Here is a 24,121-nt window from a genome sequence, read left to right on the forward strand (position 1 = left end):
CATTTTCTTCTTGGACGGCCATGCCCTCAGATGTCTGTGCCAGAAGATATTCGAGGAACCAAGTTCCTTACCCTGTTTGAGAAAATGTTAAATTTTCCTCATTTTTGCACCAACTTTTGCCTATAACTCGGTCGGTATCCAACGGATCTCCAATCTTTAACCTGTGGTCGATAGATGGCATCAATGGCTACATTTTCTTCTTGGACGGCCATGCCCTCAGATGTCTGTGCCAGAAGTTATTCGAGGAACCAAGTTCCATACCCTGTTTGAAAAAATGTTAAATTTTCCTCATTTTTGAGCAATGTAGCAAAATTTTTAAATGTGATATATTTTAATGGGAATTTGTTGCAATAAGTTTCTTTTCACTCAAATAATGCTTTAAATTAAAAAAAGAATAAAAAATCAGAAAAAAAAATTTAAAAAATTTTCAACTCGAAAATTTCATAAGGCTTACCCCTTACGATTTTTTTGGGAAATTTTGCAAAAAAAATTAAATTAATTTAGTTTCACTTTTCACTCAAATAATGTTTTAAACAAAAAAAGAATACAAAATTATAAAAAAAAATAAAAAAATATTAAAATTTGAATATTTCCTAAGGCCTTTGCGTTTTTGAGTAATTATGCAAAATTTTAAAAATTGATTTATTTTATTGCGAATTGGCTGAAATAAGTTTCTTTTCACTCAAATAATGCTTTAAATAAAAAAACAACCTTTTACAACCCTGTACAAATGTTTTCTAAAGATTCATATGGATAGCCGAGGCCCCAAGATTACGACAATGCGATTTTTTATTTACTCTGTGTACCGTTATCGAGCGATAAAAACTTACAAAATCGATTTTTCAACACCAAGAGAACATCCAACGGAGCAGGTAGCACTCTCGAGACCTTGTGCCTGAAGATGATCTAGGATTGGTGATCGCTAGTACGTTAGTGTGCGATGCAGGGGAAAAAAACTCTCACCTCTCTCCATCCATTTGATTGATTGTGAAGGATCTGGAATTAGTACGAATGGTAACATGTGGAAAAGAGACCGCTATAAGCAGCCGAACGGCTGTTAATGTTATCTCTCGGCTAGGATGCACTCTTGTTGTTTCGGATGATAAAACTGGCTGCATTCGAAGCAGGATTTTGTCGCAGAAAACAATCGGTTTTAGCATTTGAAATAGCAGGAGATCATCCAACAGAAGAGGAAGGAATTCTTTCAATAAATATATCAGCGAAATCTTTCATTTAAAATTTCAAATTTATTCATTTAATTTGTGTTGCATTTTCACCGGGCTACAAAGTGACAGCAGCATGTTTCATTGCGCGGTAAGGATGAACTACGTCTACCAGCAAATAATTTATTTCAAACAAATTAAAGCAATATTATTCTTTAATCTAAGAGCATCTTGATGTTCATTCTAAATCAGTAAGATTCTTCACGGTTTCTTCAACGTTGCCCCATTAGTTTGCCGTCGATTTTCTCAGCCAATTACGACGCTTTAAGCTCCATCGTTCGCTTTAGCTTTTGGCGCTCATGTTCATTCTGTTCGGGCGATTCCAGTCCATCATGTTGACTGTGTATCTGCATCATTGCTCCAAACCGACCGCCCTGTATGCGTTCCGAAATGTACTGTTCACGCAACTGCTTTAGCAACGATCCGTACTGTTGCTGTGCCTCCTGTACCTGGTTGGTTCGGCTAAAGTCCGATCTGTTTTCCTTCAACCAATGTTACAGTGTAAACCAACTAACGCACGGTACTTCCAGGCGCTGATCTGCGACGGATGCTGTCCACCGTTTCCCGGTAGTTGGCTCATCGCACAGCCGTAGATTGAGCAACTTTCATGCCCTACAAGTAAGCGGAACGTAGGGAACACATTACTCCGCCGTGCACGGGAAGAAAAGTAACGCTTCTATTGCATACCCACATCCACTACACATCGTTCGCATTGTCATCGGAGGAAATGCCTACCAGCACGCACAGTCCACGGCCAATCGAGCTTACCGTTTCGTCACCAACTGCAAAGACGTATATTTTCGTTACGTATGGAGAAGAATGAAGCTCTGAAAAAGATGCATATCAATAATTTTCGCTGAGGTGACACGTTGTATAACGGCTTTCATTGCAAATAGTTCGGAAATCTAGTAATTAAATGCTTAAAATTGCAGTAAAACAGGAAGATTTACGACGCCGGCTCTTTTACAGCACAATAACATTCAATTTGTCAAATACAGTTCCCCTTCAGGTTTGTCATCCAGCTGTCACTTTCCACCCCGGTGAAAATGCTACACAAATTAAGACGAACGGTAGTTAAGGCCGGTTCTCTTGTTGTTTTGCTAAAAACGACTAAAATCGATTCTTCAACACCAAGAGAGCATCCATTGGAGGAGGTAGCACTCGCTTCTGTCTGAAGATGATCTAGGATTAGTGATCGATAGTATGAGAGTGTGCGATGAAGGGGAAATAATCTCTCATCTCTCTCCATCCATTTGGTTGATTGTAAAGGATCTCGAATTAGTATCAATGATAACATGTGGAAAAGAGACCAGTGTATCAAGAACTAAACAGACGAACGGTTGTCGATGTTACCGCTTTTGTAGGATGCTCTCTTGTTGTTTTGAATGATAAAAGTGGCCTTTTTCTGCGACAAAATTTTTGGAAAGTGGCCAGTTTCATCATTTGAATACAAATGATCTGTAAAGAGTACTAAAACTTCGGTTACTCTACCCACGGCCTGATGTTTCGGACGTTGGAAAATTAAACCAAAACCTCGCAAGGTTTTTTTTTATTAAATTAAAATGTATTATTACAAAAGAGAAAAAAAATCATTCCGTTATGTTTTTTTAGGAGATACATGTTTGCTTATATGGTGTGTATTCATGCGTTTGTGTGTATGTGTGTTTATGGGGTTGATTGGTATAGGCACAAACAAAATTAAATATGATTCGCCTTATATAGGCCGCCTTTCGTCCTTCCATTCAAATGGTTCGCGGTCAGTAGTATTCAATGAAACACTACCCACCCATTTTGCTTGCACTGCATAAATGCAATAGAAACGTTAGAAAGTTAGCCATCAATGTGTGCATGCATACATACACAACAACACACACACGCACGCTAATATAAGGAAGGAAGTTAAATTGTACGAAGTAGAAAGAATGGAAAGACACAACAGTTATTACACAAAACAAAACAAACAAAAAATAAACGCAAGATTTTGCTTTGCTTTCTTCCTTTTTGCCACACAAACTCCACAAACAGCAGCAGCATTCGTCCTCGTCTCGTCTATTCTTATTCCATTCGCTTTTCGTTTTGCAATAGAGCTGATAATTTTATAAAAATTATAATAGCAAGCACGGCTCAAAGTTCGAATGAAATTCATCACCACCAACAATGCAAACGGGGCAGTTGGTTTCGGCCAGTGGACATTCCGAAGCGTGAGAGACACTAGGAAGCGCTAAACATTACTCGGTTCTTCTGCTCCAGGCAGGTGTTTTTTTGGAGGAGCTTTTTTGGGAAGGGAGGGGCGGTGGGGATCGATCCGTTCGAGACACTCGATTGATCATCCTTAAACCTGATCTTTCTTAAGTTGGAAAAATTACCACCGAACGATGGAAATGAAACAATTTCAGTATAAGGCCAATAGGAGAGGTTTTAAAGGTTTCGCGTGTTTGGTTTTAAATCTACAAAAATTTGGAACCGAGAACAATTTTTCCCTACAAAACGTTGCCCTATGGAATCGATATACCAGCAGCAGCAGTTTGTTTGTTTTTTTTTACACAACTAGCAAAATGTTTCTCTCTTGCTTTTAACTCCCGCGCACGGCTTATTGCAATATTTCTTTTAATATTGAATTTGATTTACCTTCTTCATACGCTTGATACTATTATTCTCCTAAATACACAGTGAGTGTGTGTGTGTATGTGTGAGTTTCTGTGTGTATTTTGTTACATTTCACAGTTATACTATTTTATAAACTCACATTGCTTTGATAAATATGGATTTTATGTTTCTGCACGTATGTAGGTGTGTTTTCCGTTCTTTTCTTTACGTTCGTCTCTAACCCACATCCCTTATTTTGATATCTGCGCCTTGCTTCTGGGAGGCCCCTAATCGATCAATTCAAAAATTTCTCCTTCACGCTTTTATCGCAAACATCAACGCGCGTCGTTCGAGTGATTATTATAGTATTTCATTAATACAAAGAATTTTATTACTGCATGTATATAGTGCCCATATTAGCTGTTTCTTCTTTCTTCCCACTTTGCGCATCTTTTTGTCTCGCAGCTCAACTGTATTTCTTCGCGCACTCAATCTGGAAATCTCGTATGTTTGGTTATCTCTACAACGCTAGAGCAGATCAAAACAAAACTCTCCTTTACACATTTGTTTTTTACTTCGTTATTGGGGGTAGGGAGGTTGTTTTTTTTAGTATGTTTCTATTCCAAATTTCGTTCCATTCGTTTTCGCTTTTGCTCACTTTTTCGATATTACAAATTGTTTCCATTTTGGAACGTCGCTCGAAAGACTTGTACGTGTATTTTTGGGAGGAGGGTAGGAGGATGAGTGTTGCTTTACTTTTTGAGGTAACGCTAAATAATTGCAACATCATTTTCACACGGAAAATGTATACCATCATCTCAATTACGCTTACTTTATTTTTTTAGACCGAACAAGATTCTATTACCATTTTTGTTTCCTACGACAAACGTTGTCGGTTACGCGACAAGTTGGGTTATCCCATCCGATATCTGTACCGCGATCGTACAGTGCGCGTTCGTTTTCATTGATCACATCATGCTATATTCCCCGTGACTTTGCTCATCTGTTGGTTGCTTCTTTTTGTTACTGCTCTGATTATCGGATGGATTTGCTGTGTGAAAATCTTTCCCCGCACCTTACGGATGGTGTGTTAATGTGCCACCACAGAGCAGCGAGGACGTATCGGTGTGATCGGAGTTTCTTTGATTTGTTACTGAACGGATTGCGATTGGATGTGTTGTTGCCGGTCCACTGCTGTTCTGCGACGACACAACAAGCTGCAGAGTGGTCTCCCTTTACCACAGACCGGACGAGAATCCACCGGGCGGAATGCGATTCTTATTGATAACATGGCCACCTCCGTTCAGCGATGGCACCGTTGTGTTGATTTCAGCTGCACCGTTCGATTTGCTGTATCCTTCACCAGTTACCGGGTTGCCGTCTACGGTGAGAAGAGTTGTGGAAGAAAAAAATCAATTAGTAAGATGTAAAAAAAACGCAAGGAAAAAACATATCACGGGCTTCATTTTTCCCGTGTGGATTGGAGCCTTTGGTTACAAGGTCTATTTCTTTAAAATATATTTAAATATTGGCTGGAAACGGTACAATGTATTGGTCAGAGAACAAAATGCAAACAAATCTTTGCATACAAACTGTTTGTGCGTAAAGCAATTAAAAACCGTGAAATCCATTTTATTACAGCCGTTTTTTTTGTTGTTAGTGTTAGAAAAATGAGAGGATGAGGTTTAGTCACCTTTTTTGCGAAAGTGCAAATAAATTTTACATTTTAGGATAGCAAGTGCGACAAACACCCGGTGTTCGAAATACGCACACACGCACACGCCTTATAGCAGCAGCACACCACATGGGTGCAATTTCAAATTAGAGAAGGAATTAGGTATTAGGTTGGAACATTTTAATGGCAGGAAAGTTTGGTTTTTCTAGGGCGATAGGAGGAGTAGCTACTGGATAAGGATCCGGGTTTGCGGGCACGATTTACCTCCTGCTCCACGTCTCGAGCTAAGCTTCCGTGGTTTGTCGGCGTAATCTTCGACTCCGTTGCCGGTAACTGGGTTCCGTTGCGCAAACCGTGGCGAGCGTGGTGACCTTGGCGATGCTAATGATAGTTGGTGAGGAAAAGCATTGAAGGTTGGAGTTGAAAAATGAAACAAGGGTTAGTTTGCAAGCAGCAAAGAGAAACTTTAAACAAAAAAAAAACAGAGCCAAAACAAAAGCAACAGTAAATCGACAGTCACAAGTCACATCGTAAATAAAGGAAACGGAAGAAGTGAAACATTGGTCCAATTGTTGGGTAATATTTTAGTATAAGCTATTATATCGCGTTATCATTCGCATGCCATCTCTATTGACACTTGAAGCTAGGGTAAGGGATGTTAAGGGATTAAAAGATCGTCCTCTGTTAACCGCTAGATCGCTGTGGCTACCTTTGCCATTGTTGCTGTTTAGTCCGTACGGTACAACCGCATCGTCGTGTTCGGTCACACTGATGATGATGTCGTCACTGATGCAGAGATTAATGTTCGATGCATAGGTCGGATTCAGCGTTTCGCCACTCGGATAGAACTGCAGCTGGCGTCTGGGTGAGAGCGGTGGCATCATGCCGGCTGCCGAATCAAACGGAGCCCATATGCCACCAGGGCCCGCCATCGATTGGACGTTTTGTTGCTGCTGCTGCGTATGTTGTGATCGTGTGGACGAGTAAGCTGAATCCGGTGATGCGTCATCTTCATTACCTTGTTCACATGTCGTTGCGTCAGTGGTAAGTGTGTCGCAGGACGGATAAGGCGTAGTTTTAGTAGTGAGGAGTTTGAAGCAGAGTTTAAGAGTTGCGTATAGACAGAACAGACCGAGCACATGAACGCATTACACGGAACGGGATGACGTGATCGACGATAGCCATTCAGTAGAGGTGTACGGTGTATCAAAATTACGAGTAGATAACATACAGATATGCATACAAACACACAACACACACAGGCAAGCGCATTCCAGATCGGGCAGGTTAAGAGAAGCCATTAGGAAAGAGATAAAACAGAAATATTCGGTTCCATCAGAGAATACAGTTGGTTTTTTTTCGTTTACTAAAACAGCTACAATACTACTTTTCACGTGCAGCAGATGAACTTTGCAGCCAAATTGCGAACTTTGATAACGCTCTCTAGTTAAACACCTTCGCAACTTCTACTAAACATATCAGGTGCTCCCCGTTCGTTGATAATGTGCTTGATCTTACAACGTAATGCCACACTTTACAACAACAAAAAACAGCCAAGGTTGAATGAGAAGTAATGGCACGAAATTAATGTACAATGAGTTGCGAATTGTGACAGGAAGACGACACCGACGAATGTACCTAATGCACTTCAATGTTACACAAAGTCATCGACGCGGAAGAATATTTCTTGTAACAAAACCCATTTGTTGGTCTCGGAACATGTACCCAGAAGGTTATAATCTAGATCAAGAACTAATTGCCAGTATAAAGCCATCAACTGGGCCTCGGCACGGGATACTCTCGTCGTTTGTATGCTTGAACTATTACTCCCATGAAAACAAAAACCTGGTGGTTTAAGAATTCTTTTACCTAGGTCTAAAGATAGTCACGAATTGGAATGAAGGTGAACGTTGATTAAAGGGGGTAACTGTCTTAAGATTGGCTTGGGTTTTTTTTTACTTGTTGGTTTGGTTGCCGCCCGGTCTACAAAGGGTGCACCTGAGCGGAAAATGAAGCTAATTTTGTTTATGTTTTACTCGTCACATCGTCGCTACGGGGCGGTTTGAGAATGTATCGGGTGGGCAAATTAATGGAACCGGAATGTAGCCGTGCCATAGCCCGACAGAGCGCGATGAAAAAGCAAATATTTACAAAAAAACGCTCGAGAAATATAAAAGCATAAATATTACTTTCATTTAAGCTTTAAAAACATGAAACTCTTCTCATAAAAATTTTAAAAAATTTGAATGAATAAAATAAACACTAAATCAAACAAGAAACGGGGTTCGACATGTTTTATGTATGTAATTTTGTGAACTAATGATAATGATGATGTGACCCGCGCTAGGGTGGTGACATTTGGGTTTTCCACCTTTCAAGCACTCTACTAAATGGGGAAGCAAATTGTTGATAGGTGAGTAGGGTAAAGGTAACACCGTAATTACCACCCGTACACAAACTTACTTAATCTCCTCAGGAAAACTGCGTAAAAGAGCAAATTGAGAAAACACAGAATTTGGAATTAACCATAAGTCAGCGTTAAAACACCCAAACAAACAATAATCGTAGTCAATGTCCCGTGGGCAACTCAGGAAAAGACAAAGGAATTGATGATGTACAGGTAAATAAAAACGGCGCCATTTGATTTGGAACGTCGTCAAGGTTTTCAATACTAAGGTGCTACCCGTGGGGGTTTATACCACGGGAAGCTTAATCGAAGGTGACGATCGAATACTGCAAACAGTAGCGGATCTGTCAGCGATCCGGAACCGATGCACATGATCGAACATATTTGCGTGCAATTGTCATCGCCACGGCGGAACCAGACGGATTCGATGCGCGCACCCTATCCAATAACTGGGGTGCGAGGTGATCCATCCAATATTGGGTCATGGAAGGAAGAGTTCCTGTACAGGCAACCGTAAAGAGGTCGTAAATCGCTCACCGATTCGCCACGGTAACCTTCCAATCGAGCGTGAAGTTCATGTGCCAAAGCGTCATATAGGTTTTGTACATACTTGCCTCTGAATGGGTGCAAAATCTGGTTCATACCCTTGTGTCCAGTGTTGTCCCCAAGAACCTCAATAATTGCAACAACCTTCAGAAAAGCGTCACACACACACAACTTTTGCCACACAAAACAAAAACAAACGAACAAACAAGTGCACACTCCAACATAAAAAAACGCATCAACAGGTCCTTCGCAAGGTAGAGTGAGTAGTAGAACCCTGATTCCCACTATATACTTACTGTGGCTGGAACCATTATCCGAGGAAGCCGACGAGATGTGTCCATTGCCATTGCTGTGTCCATTGGTGTGATGTCCATTGGCCGTGCCGTTACCGTTCTGGTGGGCAACTCCGTTCGATTTGCCGTTCTGGTGCGGCTTGCCACCATCGGTATGATCACCACCGGCCGGGTTACCGATCGGCAGGTTGCTCTTCATGTGATTCTTGGCCGGTGTGAACGGACGGTTCAATTCGCCGAACAGACGATTGTGCGAATCTTGCCCAGCACCGGTACGGCGTGGAGTTTCCGAACCTACGGCGAAAACAATGCTGTGATTAGTGCTGGTCGCTTATCAAGATGAAAAACTCCACAACGATACACGATCAACTGCTGCTTCTGGGACATGGGGAGGGTTACCTCTTCATGCGTCAAACATTGATGAAGATGTTGAGCGAGCGACCGTGTACCAAAGCGAAACTATGGCGTTTGGGTGTGTGATGAGGCACTCAAGCATGGATGTAGCTATCTTTCTACCTGCCAGACGTATCTCAACACATCTAGCCATAATTTCGCACAAAACGCTCTTGGAACTCCTGGAGCAATAAATTGGAATGAATTCTAGGGCTACAATCAAACAACTATCAGTCTGCAAATACGGATGAGTTTAGCGTTGACGTTAACTGTTAACAACTTTGGTGGCCCTTAACGCTACTTAACGCAAGAACAAGGACATACACATTTCGAAAGGGTCCGTACATCCACCGATTAACGCTTCCACAAACACTACATTCAACAGAATTGCGATCAAGTTACAGCACTAGCAAATTATGGGATGTCGCACTGGAAGAACCCCTACGCGACAATCGAACAAGGTATCTTCCATACACACGTTTTAAGGGCAGGACAGAATAATAAGATAATGCTCTCTACGGTAATGTGATTACAAGCGCCAACTAAACTGACACTTTGCGTTTACAGACGGAAAGAAAAGGGAAAACTAGCGAATTGGGGACGCGCGGAAGAAAATTGCTTTACCTGTAGCTCCAAAAAAAAAAAAGAAAAACAAGGTGACAACAACACCATTCCATTTTCTCATTGTCCTCCTTGAAAACGGACCGATTGTCACCTTTTGCTTTTCTTTTTTTTCTATACGCAAAACCCACCGCTTCTTGAGGGTGAAGGTTGGAAAAAACGGTCACGGCAAAGGCAGGAAGAAAATGGTCATGCAGACAAAAAAGGTAAAACAAAACAACAGCTCGGGAAAGATGTGAATGGAATGTATCTTGCTGGTAATTTGGATGATTTAAAATAAGACTAACACAATACGACACTTGATTATAGAGTGGATCGGAGCGATTTTACTTTTGGTTTTTTGGTCATGAAACAATCGCTACGACAGTGATGATCATGAGAAAATGGGGGGTACCAACAACACGATTTTACTTGTCGGATGCTAAAGTAATCGAAATGGTATGAAAATGCCCCAATAGCCCTAAACATGGGAGCATAACGTAATCGGGAATGATGAGGGATAATTTTGATTTTATTTTTTTTATAAAGGCTAAGCTTACGAACAATAGGTGCGAATAGAAACTGATTAACAAGGGAACTGTTAACTATGAAATCGAATTTATAATAAAAAAAAGAATTCAAATAACGGACCATACATTAACATACACAACAACAAGTACAAGTATAATTAGCATTACAAGCAATTTAAGGAAAGTCCACATTTTTTCTTAATTTTGTTGGATTAAATATAGCAAAAAAAGGAGAGGAAACAAATCGAATAAACAAGTAAATGAACGTTCACAAACAGTACAATGGAACAAGAAAGGGAATCAGAGAAGAATGTTTAAAATTTTCCATTAAAATGTACCAAGAAAATAGTATCGATGAGCTCCTTGCCGAAAGACTGCACCAGTGAAAAATATATTCAGAATAAAAGATATTACATTAGAAATTTAAACAGCATGAGAAAAGTTGATAATGAAATGGTAACCAAAAAAGAAAAAAAAAAGGTTGTTTTTTAGCTGCTATGCAAATATAACTTCCTTCCATTAGGACAGTGTGGGATAAGACAAATAAAACTTTATGGTTTCATTGCAGTTTTGTGCCATATTTTTTTTTTGGTTGGTGGTGTATGCGCTTCTGCATCAAATAAACACAGCTGGTACACAGGCAGAGAGAATGTGGGAAATACCCCCTACAGGATCACTCTGCGTCCGTTTGTACCCGGGTTCAAGAGTGTTTTGCACCAACACAACTGTACACACTGCAAACAAACAAAACATTCAACAATATGAAACAAAAAATGCACTCCTAACATACACGCACACATACGCTTCCGGAAGATGCATTTACAAATGTTTATAATCTTCTCGGGGACACTCTGACGACATGCGAGGAGACTTGATGTGGTAATGATCCTCGGTCGAAAAGAACATGTTCATTTTCGTTTTAAAGTGCTTTTACATTCGGTGTCTCGAACATGTTCACACACGCCACAACATAATGTGACCCTCTTGCTGTGCAAACACACACACACGCATACACTCACAAATACCGTTGGCAAACATAATAAGCCAGAGTCATTTGATCCGGGGTTTCATAACAACTTGAACGTTGCTTGATCGGTTCGGAAATGTAAAAAAAAAATGGATGGGTGAAAACTGGAAAGTGGTTCAAAGCTTACCATTTTTGTGGGCATCCGATGGGGCCGCAAAAATGTTCGACTGCATCCGGTTCTTGCTCATGGTGCGTGGCGTATTGGGTCCAAGTTGATCCGCACCGAATAGATCGCTGCTGCCACCGCCTGGTGGTTTCAGAACTCTGTCAAAATGGAAGGAAAAGAATGTTATTAGTTTACCAGTTCACTTCAATTTTCAAAAGATTGCCCAAAATTCCTTGGGAAACATACGGACAACGGTAAGCGATTGCTACTAATCAATAAAGGTGGCACAGCAAGGGGCGTCCTGTAACCGTAGAAACTTCAATTGGTGCGTCGATATATTTCACTTCAAAATAAAGCGTTATCTTTCCCACAATTCTATCACAGTTGTCGTAAGCCACGGTACACCTTCACACTGTAGTTCGCTAAATTGCAGAATCTTCGCCACTAAATAACCTCAACTAATCCTAGAGCTAGTGATTTTTGTGCACTGTTTCGAAATACGCTGCTCAGTTGACTGACCAGGCTGACTAGATTCTCCGTTATGGCTGCGAGGCAACGGAAAGGATATGCGAACGGCCTGCTATGCTCGCACAGAGAGACCTCCACTAAACGATGGTGATGTTTTTTTCTTCTAGTATGTGTGAGGGTTTCGTCACTTTACAGCTGCTGTTTCATTCTGACTGCTTTATAATGCTGAAAAGGGTCCCTCTTTTCAATGCTCAAGCTCTAACACACTCATACCACCAAGAACAACGCCACTATGCTATGTGTGTGTTTATGCTGTTTCGTTCGCATAAAGAGAGGGTCCCTCCTCACAACCAGCCAGAGGTAGGTGCCCTGAGGGGTATAAAACTTTCCGAGGGTAGCGAGGTGAACCGGGAGTTGCTAATTGGCGATGGCAGACCGACGGACCAAAAAGGAAGCGTCTCGGCACACGGGTACGCTGTTGAGGAGGGTTGGTTTTTATGCGCAAACATAACGAAACGGAAGGATCGCGGGACGAAGACCACCGGTTCCGAATGGTAGAAGGAGACAGCCGGCAAAACACGATTGCCATGCTAACACGTACCAGAGGTAACGCAGGACATCTCGCAACCCATCGTCCAACATACACACACACAGTAAAAGGTGAACCGATTGCGGGTAATGAAAAGATGATTTTTGGGTCAAGTATTTACTTTTGGAGTTCTCGAGTACCTCCACTGCCAACGATTTCCCTTTTTGGTGATTCAAATTACCAGTGGAAGAAACCTGCCCAGGCACACGTGTTGCGAATGGGTGCCGACAAAGTAAAAACCCGAACGAGTTGAGTTCTGGGGCAAATGATTATGTTAACGGGCGTGTGTGTGTGTGAGGCAGGAAATCAAGGCTCAGAAAATCAGATGTTGGCCGGGGTCAAACCGTCGTCGGTTCGTTGAACAATTATGTCTCACCCTTTCGAAAGTCGTTGGGTGTCCCGTGCTTGGGAGTTTCGGTTTTCTCCTGGTTTTTGTTTTGCTTCATCCATACCGGTCAGCCCCGGCATGTACGTGCAGAACAGAACAGCGGGCACCTTCAGTCGTAATAAAATTACAATAGTTGAGTCACGCACAGTTTTGTGCCGAAATATTGTGGGCACCATTTTCTTCTTCTGCTTGTGGCCCATTTGTCACCGTTTTCAGGCCGAGGTTTCCGCAAGCGCACCGAAATGTCGGCTTCGGTGTCTGGGTTAATGAGTGCTAAGGACTGCGACGACCTTGAACAGTCATTTGTGGGTCGGTTTTGTGTTGATAAGCGTATGAAGAAACCTGGCCACTACTTGCCCAAACGTGCCCTAGACACGTTCGTTGCGGGTGGTTATCGTGGGTGTTGATGTATCCGAAAGGTACGAGAAGTTGCGGCGAGGTACGCAGGAACGCTTTGACCAAGATTAGAATTGTGCTCCCGCTCACATAACCTCATTTCGTGAACGTTTGTATGTTTAATCGACGTGAGAAATGAGGTTTTATTGGGGATCTTTTTTTTTAGCTCGAGATGACACCAGCGACGGTCGAAGCAGCGTCCCCATTATGCCCCGGGAAGAGGCAAAAGTGAGAGAAATTACCCAACATGGCGCGATAAAGGGCTAGGCGTTGAGAGAACGTCGATCATTGGAACATTCATCAATTTTTCAACGCTACAAAATCGGACCCCAAAAAAAACTTAATCGATCCGATCGTTGATCGCAAAATCCGTTCACAATCTAACCCACCTATCCACGCCTTCCGAGTGGAGAAAATTGAAAATTTGCTGGCTCACCGCTGGACCACGTCCCAGAGAAAACGGTTTCTGGGATCCCAATTTTTGGGGAAGCCTGATTGGGGTTTCGGAATTTTACGATCGATGGGAACATTCTCACGGCGCTGATCAGATGGATTGAAAGTGACTCGCGATCGCTTCCTTTTCACGCTGCTTCGTCGCATAACAAAACAGGGAAGGAAGGTATGAAATATCTGTCACAAATAGGATCGAACGGGTGTGTGAAATTTTTCGCTCTAACAAACTGGTCCGCAAACAAGCACCGGAAGCACCGGGGTTATGGGGCTGCTACACTAAATTGCTTCGATGGGAACCGGGGTGTTTGTTGCTTTCCAATTTCGTTACGACATAGCACGGATCTGAAGATCTTTTTTATGTCAAATAATTCATCAACTAATTTATTGTTTGTTAAACAACATTCTTCCCTTCGAGCGCTTCTAATGTAAGCGCCTAAAGTTATGCAATTGACAGCTTTTAAGAATGTGTCGGATATTTTCTACGAGCCATTTGTCTCCTGTCACCGATAAGATCTTTCGTTCGCTGACAAATTCCAATTAAAAATATTAACCCACCCAAGGCTTCACTGGGCATTCCAATATGAAGAGGTTCGTTTTATTAAAACCATGCCCTCAGCTTCGCTAGCGGACCATCTTCAGCAAAGCGCTCAAGTGCCCATTTCATATCGGCCTTTCCAGATTATACTAACGAGATTTAAATTCCTCAAAATGCCATAAACCACCTCCACAGACACCCATATCCCAAAAAAAAACCCAAACCGAACCATAAAGCATAACGATTTGAGCATAACGACCAACTTGAAATCAATCTGCGGCATGCGTGTGTGGGACCCGCGACGATTGAGACGTCGAAACGACGACAACAACAAATTGGAAAGCGCATATGCATCTGAAGCGTCGCTGGGGCGCTAAATAAGAACGATAATCCCAAACACCCTAACCGATTCGTTGGGCCGCAACACTTGACTTTGGGCGGTTTGAGTATATACATTTTTCCTTCCAAGCCCGTGTTGTGGTCGTCCCTTTTCAGCTGCTCCTTCCGGAAACTCGATGAGCGCACCCGATGGTGAGGAATTTATGCTCCTTCGTCTAGCCCCAGCAAAACTGACACTTTCACAAGTGGATGCACAACATACTGGTGTTTCCCGCTGGGAACCGTCATCCGGAGGGATGCTCAACGACGTCGTCAACTGGTCTGCCACTAGGCACAGTGTCCCGCGAACAGTGAACAAAACACGCACAGTCTTCTGGCAGGTTTTCATCTGATAAACATATAAAATGAATGGTAAGAAACACTGCATCTAACAGCAGTGATCGCGTCTTTTTTTTTGTTGCATTCCCGACCCCGGGTCGTAAGGTGTCGCAGACAGTAAAAGGTGCACCCGCGGAGTGAAAACATTCATGAAATTTACATAAATTACGATGCACCCCCGATTGACCGTTGTTGCATCGATCAAACCCAGCGTCCCCCGGTTGGGGACGACGACACGGGATTCGTGTCTCTCGTTCGCTCGCTGACACTCGTTAGCACCTTCGGAAGCGGAAAACCCAAATCCGATCAATCCGATGTACCAATTTAGAATCTAACGCCAGTTGGCACCTTTTACCTCATCATCAATGCGGTGGTGCATTGCGCGCCCGATGCATCATAAATGGCCATCGCAAATGGGCACCAAATTTGTAGACAAACCCTGTTAAAATTCCAGAGCGCTGAACAGGATCAGGATGGAAGAAGGGCTCTAGCAAAGGGGTGGAAAGTGGGCAACAAACTTTTCGAAAGGCAAGTGTATACATTCATTTACAGCAGTTAAACGTTACTTGAAGACACGTCAGTGCGCTACAACGAACACGAGAAATTGATGGTAGTCAGTAGCTTCTAGCACATGTTCAATTAATGATTGCAACGAGCTGTAAACTATGCTTAAATTATATACTAAAAAAAAGAAACGGGAAACGGAAAGGATTTCTGCTTGAAAGACTTTATTGACTCCGTCCACTAGGAACGAGATTCTTCGATTTCATTTTAGGGTATAATTGAAGAATGCAGTTGCTTGAGCAGTTCTTATTCATTGAAATGATTATTAAATTATTAACATTTCAAAATCAGTAATTGAACAAGATTTTCACATTTTCCTCAAAGATAAGTCTGATGAAAATTAAAGCCGTTTGATAAAAAGTTTCAGTTATTGGTTCGATTTTTTTCTGTCTTTCGGATAAATTTGATCTCCAAAGATCTTCGTTTGAAGCTATTGCAACAATGATCTTGTGTCAAAATGTAGCTAAAATGACCATTTGTTCGCTACACGTGTCAGTAAAGCTCATGACGATACCCGATGCTGTTGTACAACGTTTTTTCCAGCTTACTGCCTTACTGACTATAGATCACCCAAGACGTATGCCGACTCGAAATATATAATCCACCCTCAGCATGGCTTCACCAACCCCCCTCCCCCCCGGGTTTGAGGTTTTCACAAAAACCATTTGCAAAGTCGACCCCGTCCTAAACAAAACAATGTTCGACCACAGAAGTAAATAAGCACAAAAATGCAACTGCAAGCTGCTAAAGCTAGATATAAACACTTCTCAGTACCTTTCGCGAAACATAAAACAATTAATTCGAACATAAACACGATCGTTGAAGAATATTTACAAAGAGACACGACCAAATGGTGGCTTCGTCGATCGTTGCCCCAAACCCAACATGTGCGGGATGATGCCAATCCGGTAGCGATGTAATGTTGCTTCTGCTCATTTGATGGAATCCCTCTTGCTGCACACAATAAAACATATACCCTTTTATAGCAGTACTTTTTGCTGCAAAGGCCCACCAACAACACAGCACACGAATGTGTTGTGTGGGAAGAAAATAAATTAAATTTAGTTCCACCATTTCACTTCGTTCGCTGCAGCATGGAATGGTGGAGCTCATCGCGGTGTCGGAAATCGGTTTAGATATGAAGATGATCCATTTAAAGGAAGAATATTTCATTTTCCATTCTTTGGGCGGCGCGTGCATCCCCGGGTGTGAGCCCCCGGGGGGTGGTGAAGGCGTTCTTTGTTTCTTCACAGTATCGGAATGCTGACGTTGGGAAGCCGATTTTACATCGATTGTCTGCTCTCGCAGCAGCAGCTCGTCAAATACCTGGAGAGCATTTGGCGTGGCCCCGGCGGAAAGCAACCATCTCTAATGCCATGGAATTAGAGACGGAAGGCAGTGGAAAACCGCTACGGTTCTATGCATTTTCTACCGGGTCGAACATACCCCGACAGACAAAAGAACAGCAGCAGCACCCTCGCACACTCTTTGCACAATCGACAACAATACTTGCTTCTTGAACTGCTTCACCCTGGCCACGGTAGAGGTCTTGAAGGCTTGAGAATGGTGAACCCCCGTTACCAATTCCGTTCGTGTAAGGGGTCGGAGTGGAATTGGAAAAAACGTACATAGCGTGCATCGTTTTTACTGAGCGTTCTTGACGATAAAATAATGGAAAATGTACCGCGACTGCATGAATGGTGATGCAAGAAAAGTGTTAATAAAATACACCATTACGATCCCCGTTTGCATCATCATCTTCATCAGACGCTTCGGCTAAGCTGCCGCCCCTGCTGTCATCGTTTTCTTCATCGATCGTGTTGTTATGGTTGGGGGTTTTTTTTTTCATTATTATTATTCAACCGTTTCGTTTCCCAACTCAAAAGCTACATAGAGCGATCGAGCGAGAAAAGCTCTAGACGCGGGAAAATTGTCAGCCACTCATTGATCGCACGATCGGTCCCGGAGGAGGACATTTGGATGAAATTTTCATATACCTTATTATATTCCATGATAAAAATCTCTTCAACTATCTTGAACAAAGTCCAAACCCGAAAAGAAACTAATTTCTTTGATGCAAAGGCGCCATCTGGATATCTAATTTATTATTATATTATATTTAGGACAATATCGTAGAAGAGTGTTATGATTATGGAATGTTAACACTTCATGCATGGAAAAACAAAAATCTTTAATTACATAAAAAAAATTGGATTAAGCATTGGACGTCCATTATCTTGAATTGGACCATTGTGCACCGGTTGAAACCAAACTATAGCAAAAGAAATAGAGAGTATCAATTGAGTACATGCTACGTAATGAGTTATGTTTTTGTGCGATTGATTTACAAAGAATTCTATGTCTAAAAAAACGAACTGGTTAAACATACGTGAAATCATTAAAATTAATTAATAACATTGGTAAACCAAACCAAGCTATTGTTCCAGTTCATAGATCAGCTGATTTCTACCGCACACCCACGTAAACAAACAATGCAATTACATCGCAATGGAATGGCGAAGAATCCACACCGTCGGCCGCTAGCTAACTGTTAATTTGCACGAAAATTATCACCCACCCCTGGCGGCCGTGGAGATGTGAGAGAGCTTGGAATTTCTTGCCCACACAATTGAAGCTGCTGCACTTTATATTTATGCTATCCCGCTTTTCCTCCTCACCAGACACACATGTGAATATATTTGTATGCGCGCCTATGATGAAACGGTGCATCTTCATGCATGGGGAGGTGGTAAGGGTGATTATGATTATTGCCAATTAAAACAACACCGTTTGCTTTCCACCACCGGCCCTGAAGCAAGCAAATGGAAATGCACCGGAAAATCTTTCAGCTTAATATCGAATAAAAAGTACAAAAAAGAAAAAAAGCTCTGCATGCCTCTTACACTAGCGGGATCGAAATAAATATTTTAATAGCATTTGTTTTCCCGCAGCTTCTCTGCCAAAGGGGAGGGAAGGAAAAACGGTGTTTCCGTTGTTTGCTTCGACGCGCGTGCGGGTTGTGGTGAGTTTGCGGAATTAAAGCTAATCCCACTCCATGCGTTTGCAAAACAAATTGAACGGTAATTTGTGCTTTTGTTACGCAAAATCAATGCAGTTCATTATCACACAACGGATACATCTATTCCTCTTCTAAGATGCTTCAAACAGCAATACGGAAGGAACTCACTGCCACGGGACGTATCATCTTCCTCAGCAGGTGAGCATGATGCTGCTTTTTTCCCATAAAAAAGGGCTACGATCGCGCGCACTAGAAGCTTTACTTTCACACGAATCTCAAGAATCGGCTAATGGATGAACGCGGGAAAGGGCAAAATTTTCATCGTGAAAGGAAATAAGATGATGCTTGGGCAAAACAAATCAACCTTTTGCCCATGAAAGGGAGCAGGTGAAATGGAGACCTTTCGCGCCTGGGAACAAACAAACATCTGCCCTCCCGCCACGAAGGGATGGATTAAGGGGGTGAGATCACTGTTGCTAATGGGTTCGGTTCGGTTAAATGGCAACATCTTTGCAAAATACACTACCGCAATTTCTCATCGCTTTAGCCAATGTTTTCGATACTTCGGCAAATGGCTGCCGAGTAAAGATGCAAATCGATGCACTCGCGCGATCCAATCCGATTTAGCTGCATTCGGGAAATTCCACCGGGCATTGCCGTGACGGCACGCAACAGGAATAGATGGCTAATGGAAAGGAAAAGGGTGGGGAAGGGAAAGGGGGGAACTACAATTTGGATCATTAGTAATAATGGGTTTGAAATTGTATCTCCCTATGTCATAAATTGTCCGTCCAACAACTATGCTCCCTTCCGTTCTGGTTCGTGTACAGGGGGGATCTTTTTTTACTCCCTTTATACTACTGCAAATGGCGGAGGCACGTGGGGAGAGTTCGATTAATCTTCCCTCCATCTTCAATGCCTGCTTCGTCTCTTAATCGAGGACGAATCACGAACAACGTCCTCGTCCGGAAAATGTCTTACGCACATTATATATGTCCCAGTGTGCTTGGCGGGAAAACACGACATCTTGATTTGTGTGTTTCTCGAACATTTTGTGCGCGCGCGCTCACGGACCAACACGGGATACACGAGGAGCGGGACCCACATTAGTTGGTTGACAGTTCATTTTTTTGTTGGTGTTCGTCTCTTTCAATGGTAAAGATTCAATTTCATTTCTTCCTTTGCACGATCTATTTCGATCGTTCGATTTACAAGCGGTCGGCGATCAACTGGACGCCGTAAAATTTATCGCCCGTGCCGTGGAGATAAATGGAAATTAGGCTCCATTTGCTGAAAGCGAGACACACGTTACACCGGCAAAGGTGTAACGGTATTGATGCACCGGGCAAAGTGAAGTGAATTGCAGTTGGAATAATTTTTATACTACCTGATTGCTTTCCCTTACAATAAAAAAAAACATTAAAAAAGGTCACCTTTTGCTGCTAATCTTTTCAAATACAGTCAATGTCAACGGAAGCCTTTTTTCCTATCGCCTTTGTGCTTTTTTTTGGCACACTGTTTCAAAAAAGATCAGAAATAAAAGCAAATCATTCAACCGAAACGGTCATTATTTTGAACATTTCGCTGGTTGAATGGTCGAATGGGTAATCGATCGACGTTTGTTTTATATGCAGATCCCCAATCCGGATGGTACATTTCCGTGTGCGTGCATGATTAGACCGAAAAGATAATTTACCAGTGCAAGCACGAATGGGGACAGTATTATAATCTCCCTCCAAAAAACCCCACGGTTGGGAGAGAAACAATTCTGTCCCCAAAAACTGAACAAAAAGAACAACATGGCATTAGTTTCGAGCAGCGAGCAATGTAGCTGCTCAAGCTCAAACTACGACCAGGGCGTGTTGCGTTATGAACCCTCATTTGGAATGATGTTTTATTCTATCGGGGCGGTACGGAAGTGGCCCCCACGTTCTGTATGGGCCACCCAGTTTTATTGGTAGTATCGATAAAATAATTTTCCAACAACTTCCTCCCGTACATATAATTTATTGAGTTCAGATTTGCCTTTTTTCTCGGTGACAACTAACTGTACGAGGGAAGAAATAAAATGTACAGCGCGTACCATAGCTATATGGAGAGTTCTTTTCTTGCTTTTTTAATATTGAAACACTAAAAACTAAGATGAAAATAATGTTTTTTTCATAATTTAATTTAAAATTTAAATTTTATTAAATTTAATGAATTTATTTTTTAATATTTTTATTCCTTACAATTCATATTAAAATTTCAATAAAGAAATGAAATAAGTAACTTAGGGAACTGATTCAAAAATACAAATTGTCAAAAATTGGCCAAAAAATCGCTACAACTTTCTCCAAAAAAAAGAAGTAAAATTGTTGCTTAGTTGGAGCAAGCTTTTTCTCACACAAACCCAACCCCATAGCTGCATCATAAACTGATAAATGTTACAAAATCAAAACGACCTAAAAATTGCACCGAACGGAGACAAACATTATAGTTGTACAAAGCGGATCCAAATAGATTACAAACCAACACGACCCAATTAGGTGCTGTGTTCCGGCATGAGCCCGACTCTGGCTGGCGTGTATAATTATCTTTGCCTAGAAAAAAAAGAATAAACCACATAAAATACCGTAAAACAATATTTGTTTCATAATTATCGCTAACCACGAGAACCAGCAAGGGGTTTGATGGGATCCGTTATGGGGAGGGTTCCGTGCTTCAAAGACGGATTTATAACAAAACCAAACACACCAGCAAAGGCAAAAGCTTTTGACTAACTTCTTGTTGTTGTTGTTTTGGTCTACATACACTGCAATTTTACCCCCCAAAAACTGTCCTAATCAAATTGGCCACATGCATCGGGAAAGTGGGATGGAAAGAATGCGTTACCCGAAACAGGAGGAAGTCACTAATTTGTTTTCCAATTTGGCCCGTTTGTCGGGAGAGTTTAATCGCTTTTTTTTCTTCGGTCCATTCTAAAAACGGTGAGTGTCTGTTACACTCTCAGCATGTTCTAAATAGCAAATGTATGGCGGTGGCATCAGTGGTCGTAAAATTACTGGTTTTATCTAAATTCCCGTAATCTTCTCTCCCCCGTGGGGGGGGGGGGGGAAACACCTTGCAACAGTTGCGTCCCGGTCTACTACCCGATCGGATGGTGTTTCGGTAGGTAAAGTAACGCCTCTTCCGCTTATCTAACCACGGAGGGTCTTCTTCTGTAACTTCCGTCAGAAGGGTACCACCATGCGCCAAACACGAAACAATCGTTCCACTGTCGAGGAACGGTGCCGACTAGAAGCGGCAGAAGCAAAAGGTGGAAAAAGAAAAGGTCACGAAATGTTTTCCTTCAGCTTACCAAACTGTGACCAACATTTTTTCCGTCCCTCTGATGGAAGGAAATTTGGTGGGTGGGAGATAAACGAAGGGAGAAAGTGGAGAAGAAGGTGATGTAGTAGTGCTTTTCATATGCTTAAACATCAATCGACAGCGAAGCATCAATCTTGCGATGATCCGTTGTTACCCGAATGTTGTCTTTCATGTCTACCAACGTGTTGTTGATCGTTGGCCACCCGAAGCCACATATTTTGAGTGGTTTGAACTAGAAAACAAAGCACTGTGCTGGCACACCGAAACTGGTGGCCATGTCTTGGTTACTGGTAATGGTTGCAAAAGCACTGAAACTACTACGCAGCTCGGGAAAATGAGGCGAACCCGCACTGAAAGGAAAAATAGATGAAACTTTTATTTGTTTGCGATTGTCGCTATGGCAAATCGTTAGCGCTAGACAACACCGCGTCCCGTGGCGGTTAAAAAGTTGACGTGAAAACATTCCCGGCCAAAGGTAAACTTTCCTTGTGGGTTTCCGCCCCTTCGAACGATGGAAACTAGTTCACTGGAATTTCGTTAAATAACGTCGTGCAAGGGAAAAATGGTGGCCAAATGGGAAGGATGAGATAGTTTTACCTCCCCCTTTTTTCTCCATCCGCACTCACCTTGCCCAACAGATCGATACAATCGTTTCGTATGGGTTCCAAAATACTAAACGCTTTGCTTTTGTTTAAAAAAAACCCTGGGCAAAAACAAGGACAAACACGCATACTTTTCGTTCGGCCGCATTCCCGATGTAACTTCCATGTTCCTCCCCACCAATTTGTTACGCCATTTTGTTTGGCAAAAGCTTTCCGTGAAAAAAAATAAATAAACAGGATTTATGTTGATCCACACTTTACCCACACGAAATCCCAACGTTTGTAACCAACTTTAGCATTAGCCGTTATGATTTACTTATACGCCGCCTGCACGGGCAATGTTAATGGTGGTTTCACTCGCAAAAACCACCGAATAATGCTGCCACAAACCAACCGAGAGTTACATCGATATTTGATCCTCAAGTTTGATATGTTTCGCGTTTTGTAGCTTTTTTCGTCAAATAAGTCCACCAGGTTAGGGATGATTGTTGCCGATGCACATGAAAAACTCGACAGTTGTTATAGGTCCGTAAAGAACCTCCATTCTTCAAGCATTCCATTCTTCCAACGTACCTAAAACGAGAGAGCAAAAAAAAAAGGGAAGAAAATCAACAATTAGAATATTGCACTAATATGGGAAAGTTTTCTATGCTTCGATAATGTGACGCGATTTATCGTTAATCTGACATAAAGGATGGAAATTTTTGCTTCCGAATTTGTGGCCAAAAACCGAAACCCGTTAACTCTTTTCTTACGGCAAAACTTATTGTACACGACAGTGCATTGGTAGCAACATGGTGAATATATCATTATTCGTCACGTTACGGCTGTCGGGGGTTTTAATGTGCAAAACTGTTTGCCACATCTGGTTTGCGGTTCGGCTAGTATGTGAAGGAACCGTTGCCATTACTGTCTTTTGAAAGAAACCGGTACACCACTAAGCGTCAAACGGTTGTCTTTCTTCGCCAACATGTGCTCGACTTTCTTTCCAGCTATTTCTTAAGTCATCATCAATTTGTCGCGAAATCTAAACGCTAATGTTATTAACCGCAAACATGCCGATGTGAAACAACCCGAATGGATCATGAGTTGGAAAAAAAGGGGAGCTTCAAAATCGTTACTTCCTACTGTAGATAAGTTAGGTTAATCTCATCATCCGCATTGGGGAAGAAGAAAAACCAAACGTTACCTTAGGATATTCGATTTCCCTTTCTGGAACCTTCTCCAGATAGTGTCTCAAAGTGCCAATGGCGGGTAGAAGAAGAAGATGGCAGGTTAACTTTCACTGAGTCATTCAAAATAGAAGGAAAGATCATTTATCTTCACAATGATCAGTAATAACTTTAAGTGTCAACTACTAAACGACTTTAGACATCGACAAACCGTGACTGATCGTTTGGTGTAAGTTAACCTACAAAAATTACGATAAACGTTCTATTTTACCATTACTTTTTGTATCAAGTTCTACACAAAATAAATTAGTACTGCGCGGTTTGTAAGTGTAAGCAAACATTATAAGGTTATTCGCCAAATTTTACGACGCGACCTCTTTATCCGGAACAAAAAGTTTGCTTTATTCGATTTACCATCGATCGATATAACGATTCCAAGAGTGCACAGTAAAATTACGTCTAACTACCATTGGCTCACACT

At 41.9% G+C, this 24,121-nt stretch overlaps 1 protein-coding gene across 10 annotated transcripts in view; it reads right to left on the reverse strand.

The window, feature by feature from the left end:
* Positions 1–4,615: 4,615 nt before the first annotated feature.
* Positions 4,616–24,121, reverse strand: part of LOC125763095 (microtubule-associated protein Jupiter) — a 109,795-nt gene continuing 90,289 nt past the window's right edge. For 7 of the 10 annotated variants that reach the window (XM_049425917.1, XM_049425911.1, XM_049425912.1 and 4 more), the window contains 7 exons: positions 11,408–11,544; positions 10,592–10,627; positions 8,734–9,024; positions 7,948–7,965; positions 6,194–6,502; positions 5,749–5,865; positions 4,616–5,190 (listed from right to left, as the gene is read on the reverse strand). In XM_049425917.1, coding sequence (XP_049281874.1) covers positions 5,045–5,190; positions 5,749–5,865; positions 6,194–6,502; positions 7,948–7,965; positions 8,734–9,024; positions 10,592–10,627; positions 11,408–11,544 — 1,054 coding nt within the window. In that variant the 3' untranslated portion in view covers positions 4,616–5,044. Of the gene's footprint in view, positions 5,191–5,748; positions 5,866–6,193; positions 6,503–7,947; positions 7,966–8,733; positions 9,025–10,591; positions 10,628–11,407; positions 11,545–11,632; positions 11,959–24,121 lie in introns of those variants that run through there. The other 3 variants (XM_049425919.1, XM_049425918.1, XM_049425920.1) reach the window with 3 other exon arrangements.

The sequence above is a fragment of the Anopheles funestus genome, chromosome 2RL (genome assembly GCF_943734845.2).
Source record: "Anopheles funestus chromosome 2RL, idAnoFuneDA-416_04, whole genome shotgun sequence".
Taxonomy (NCBI): domain Eukaryota; kingdom Metazoa; phylum Arthropoda; class Insecta; order Diptera; family Culicidae; genus Anopheles; species Anopheles funestus.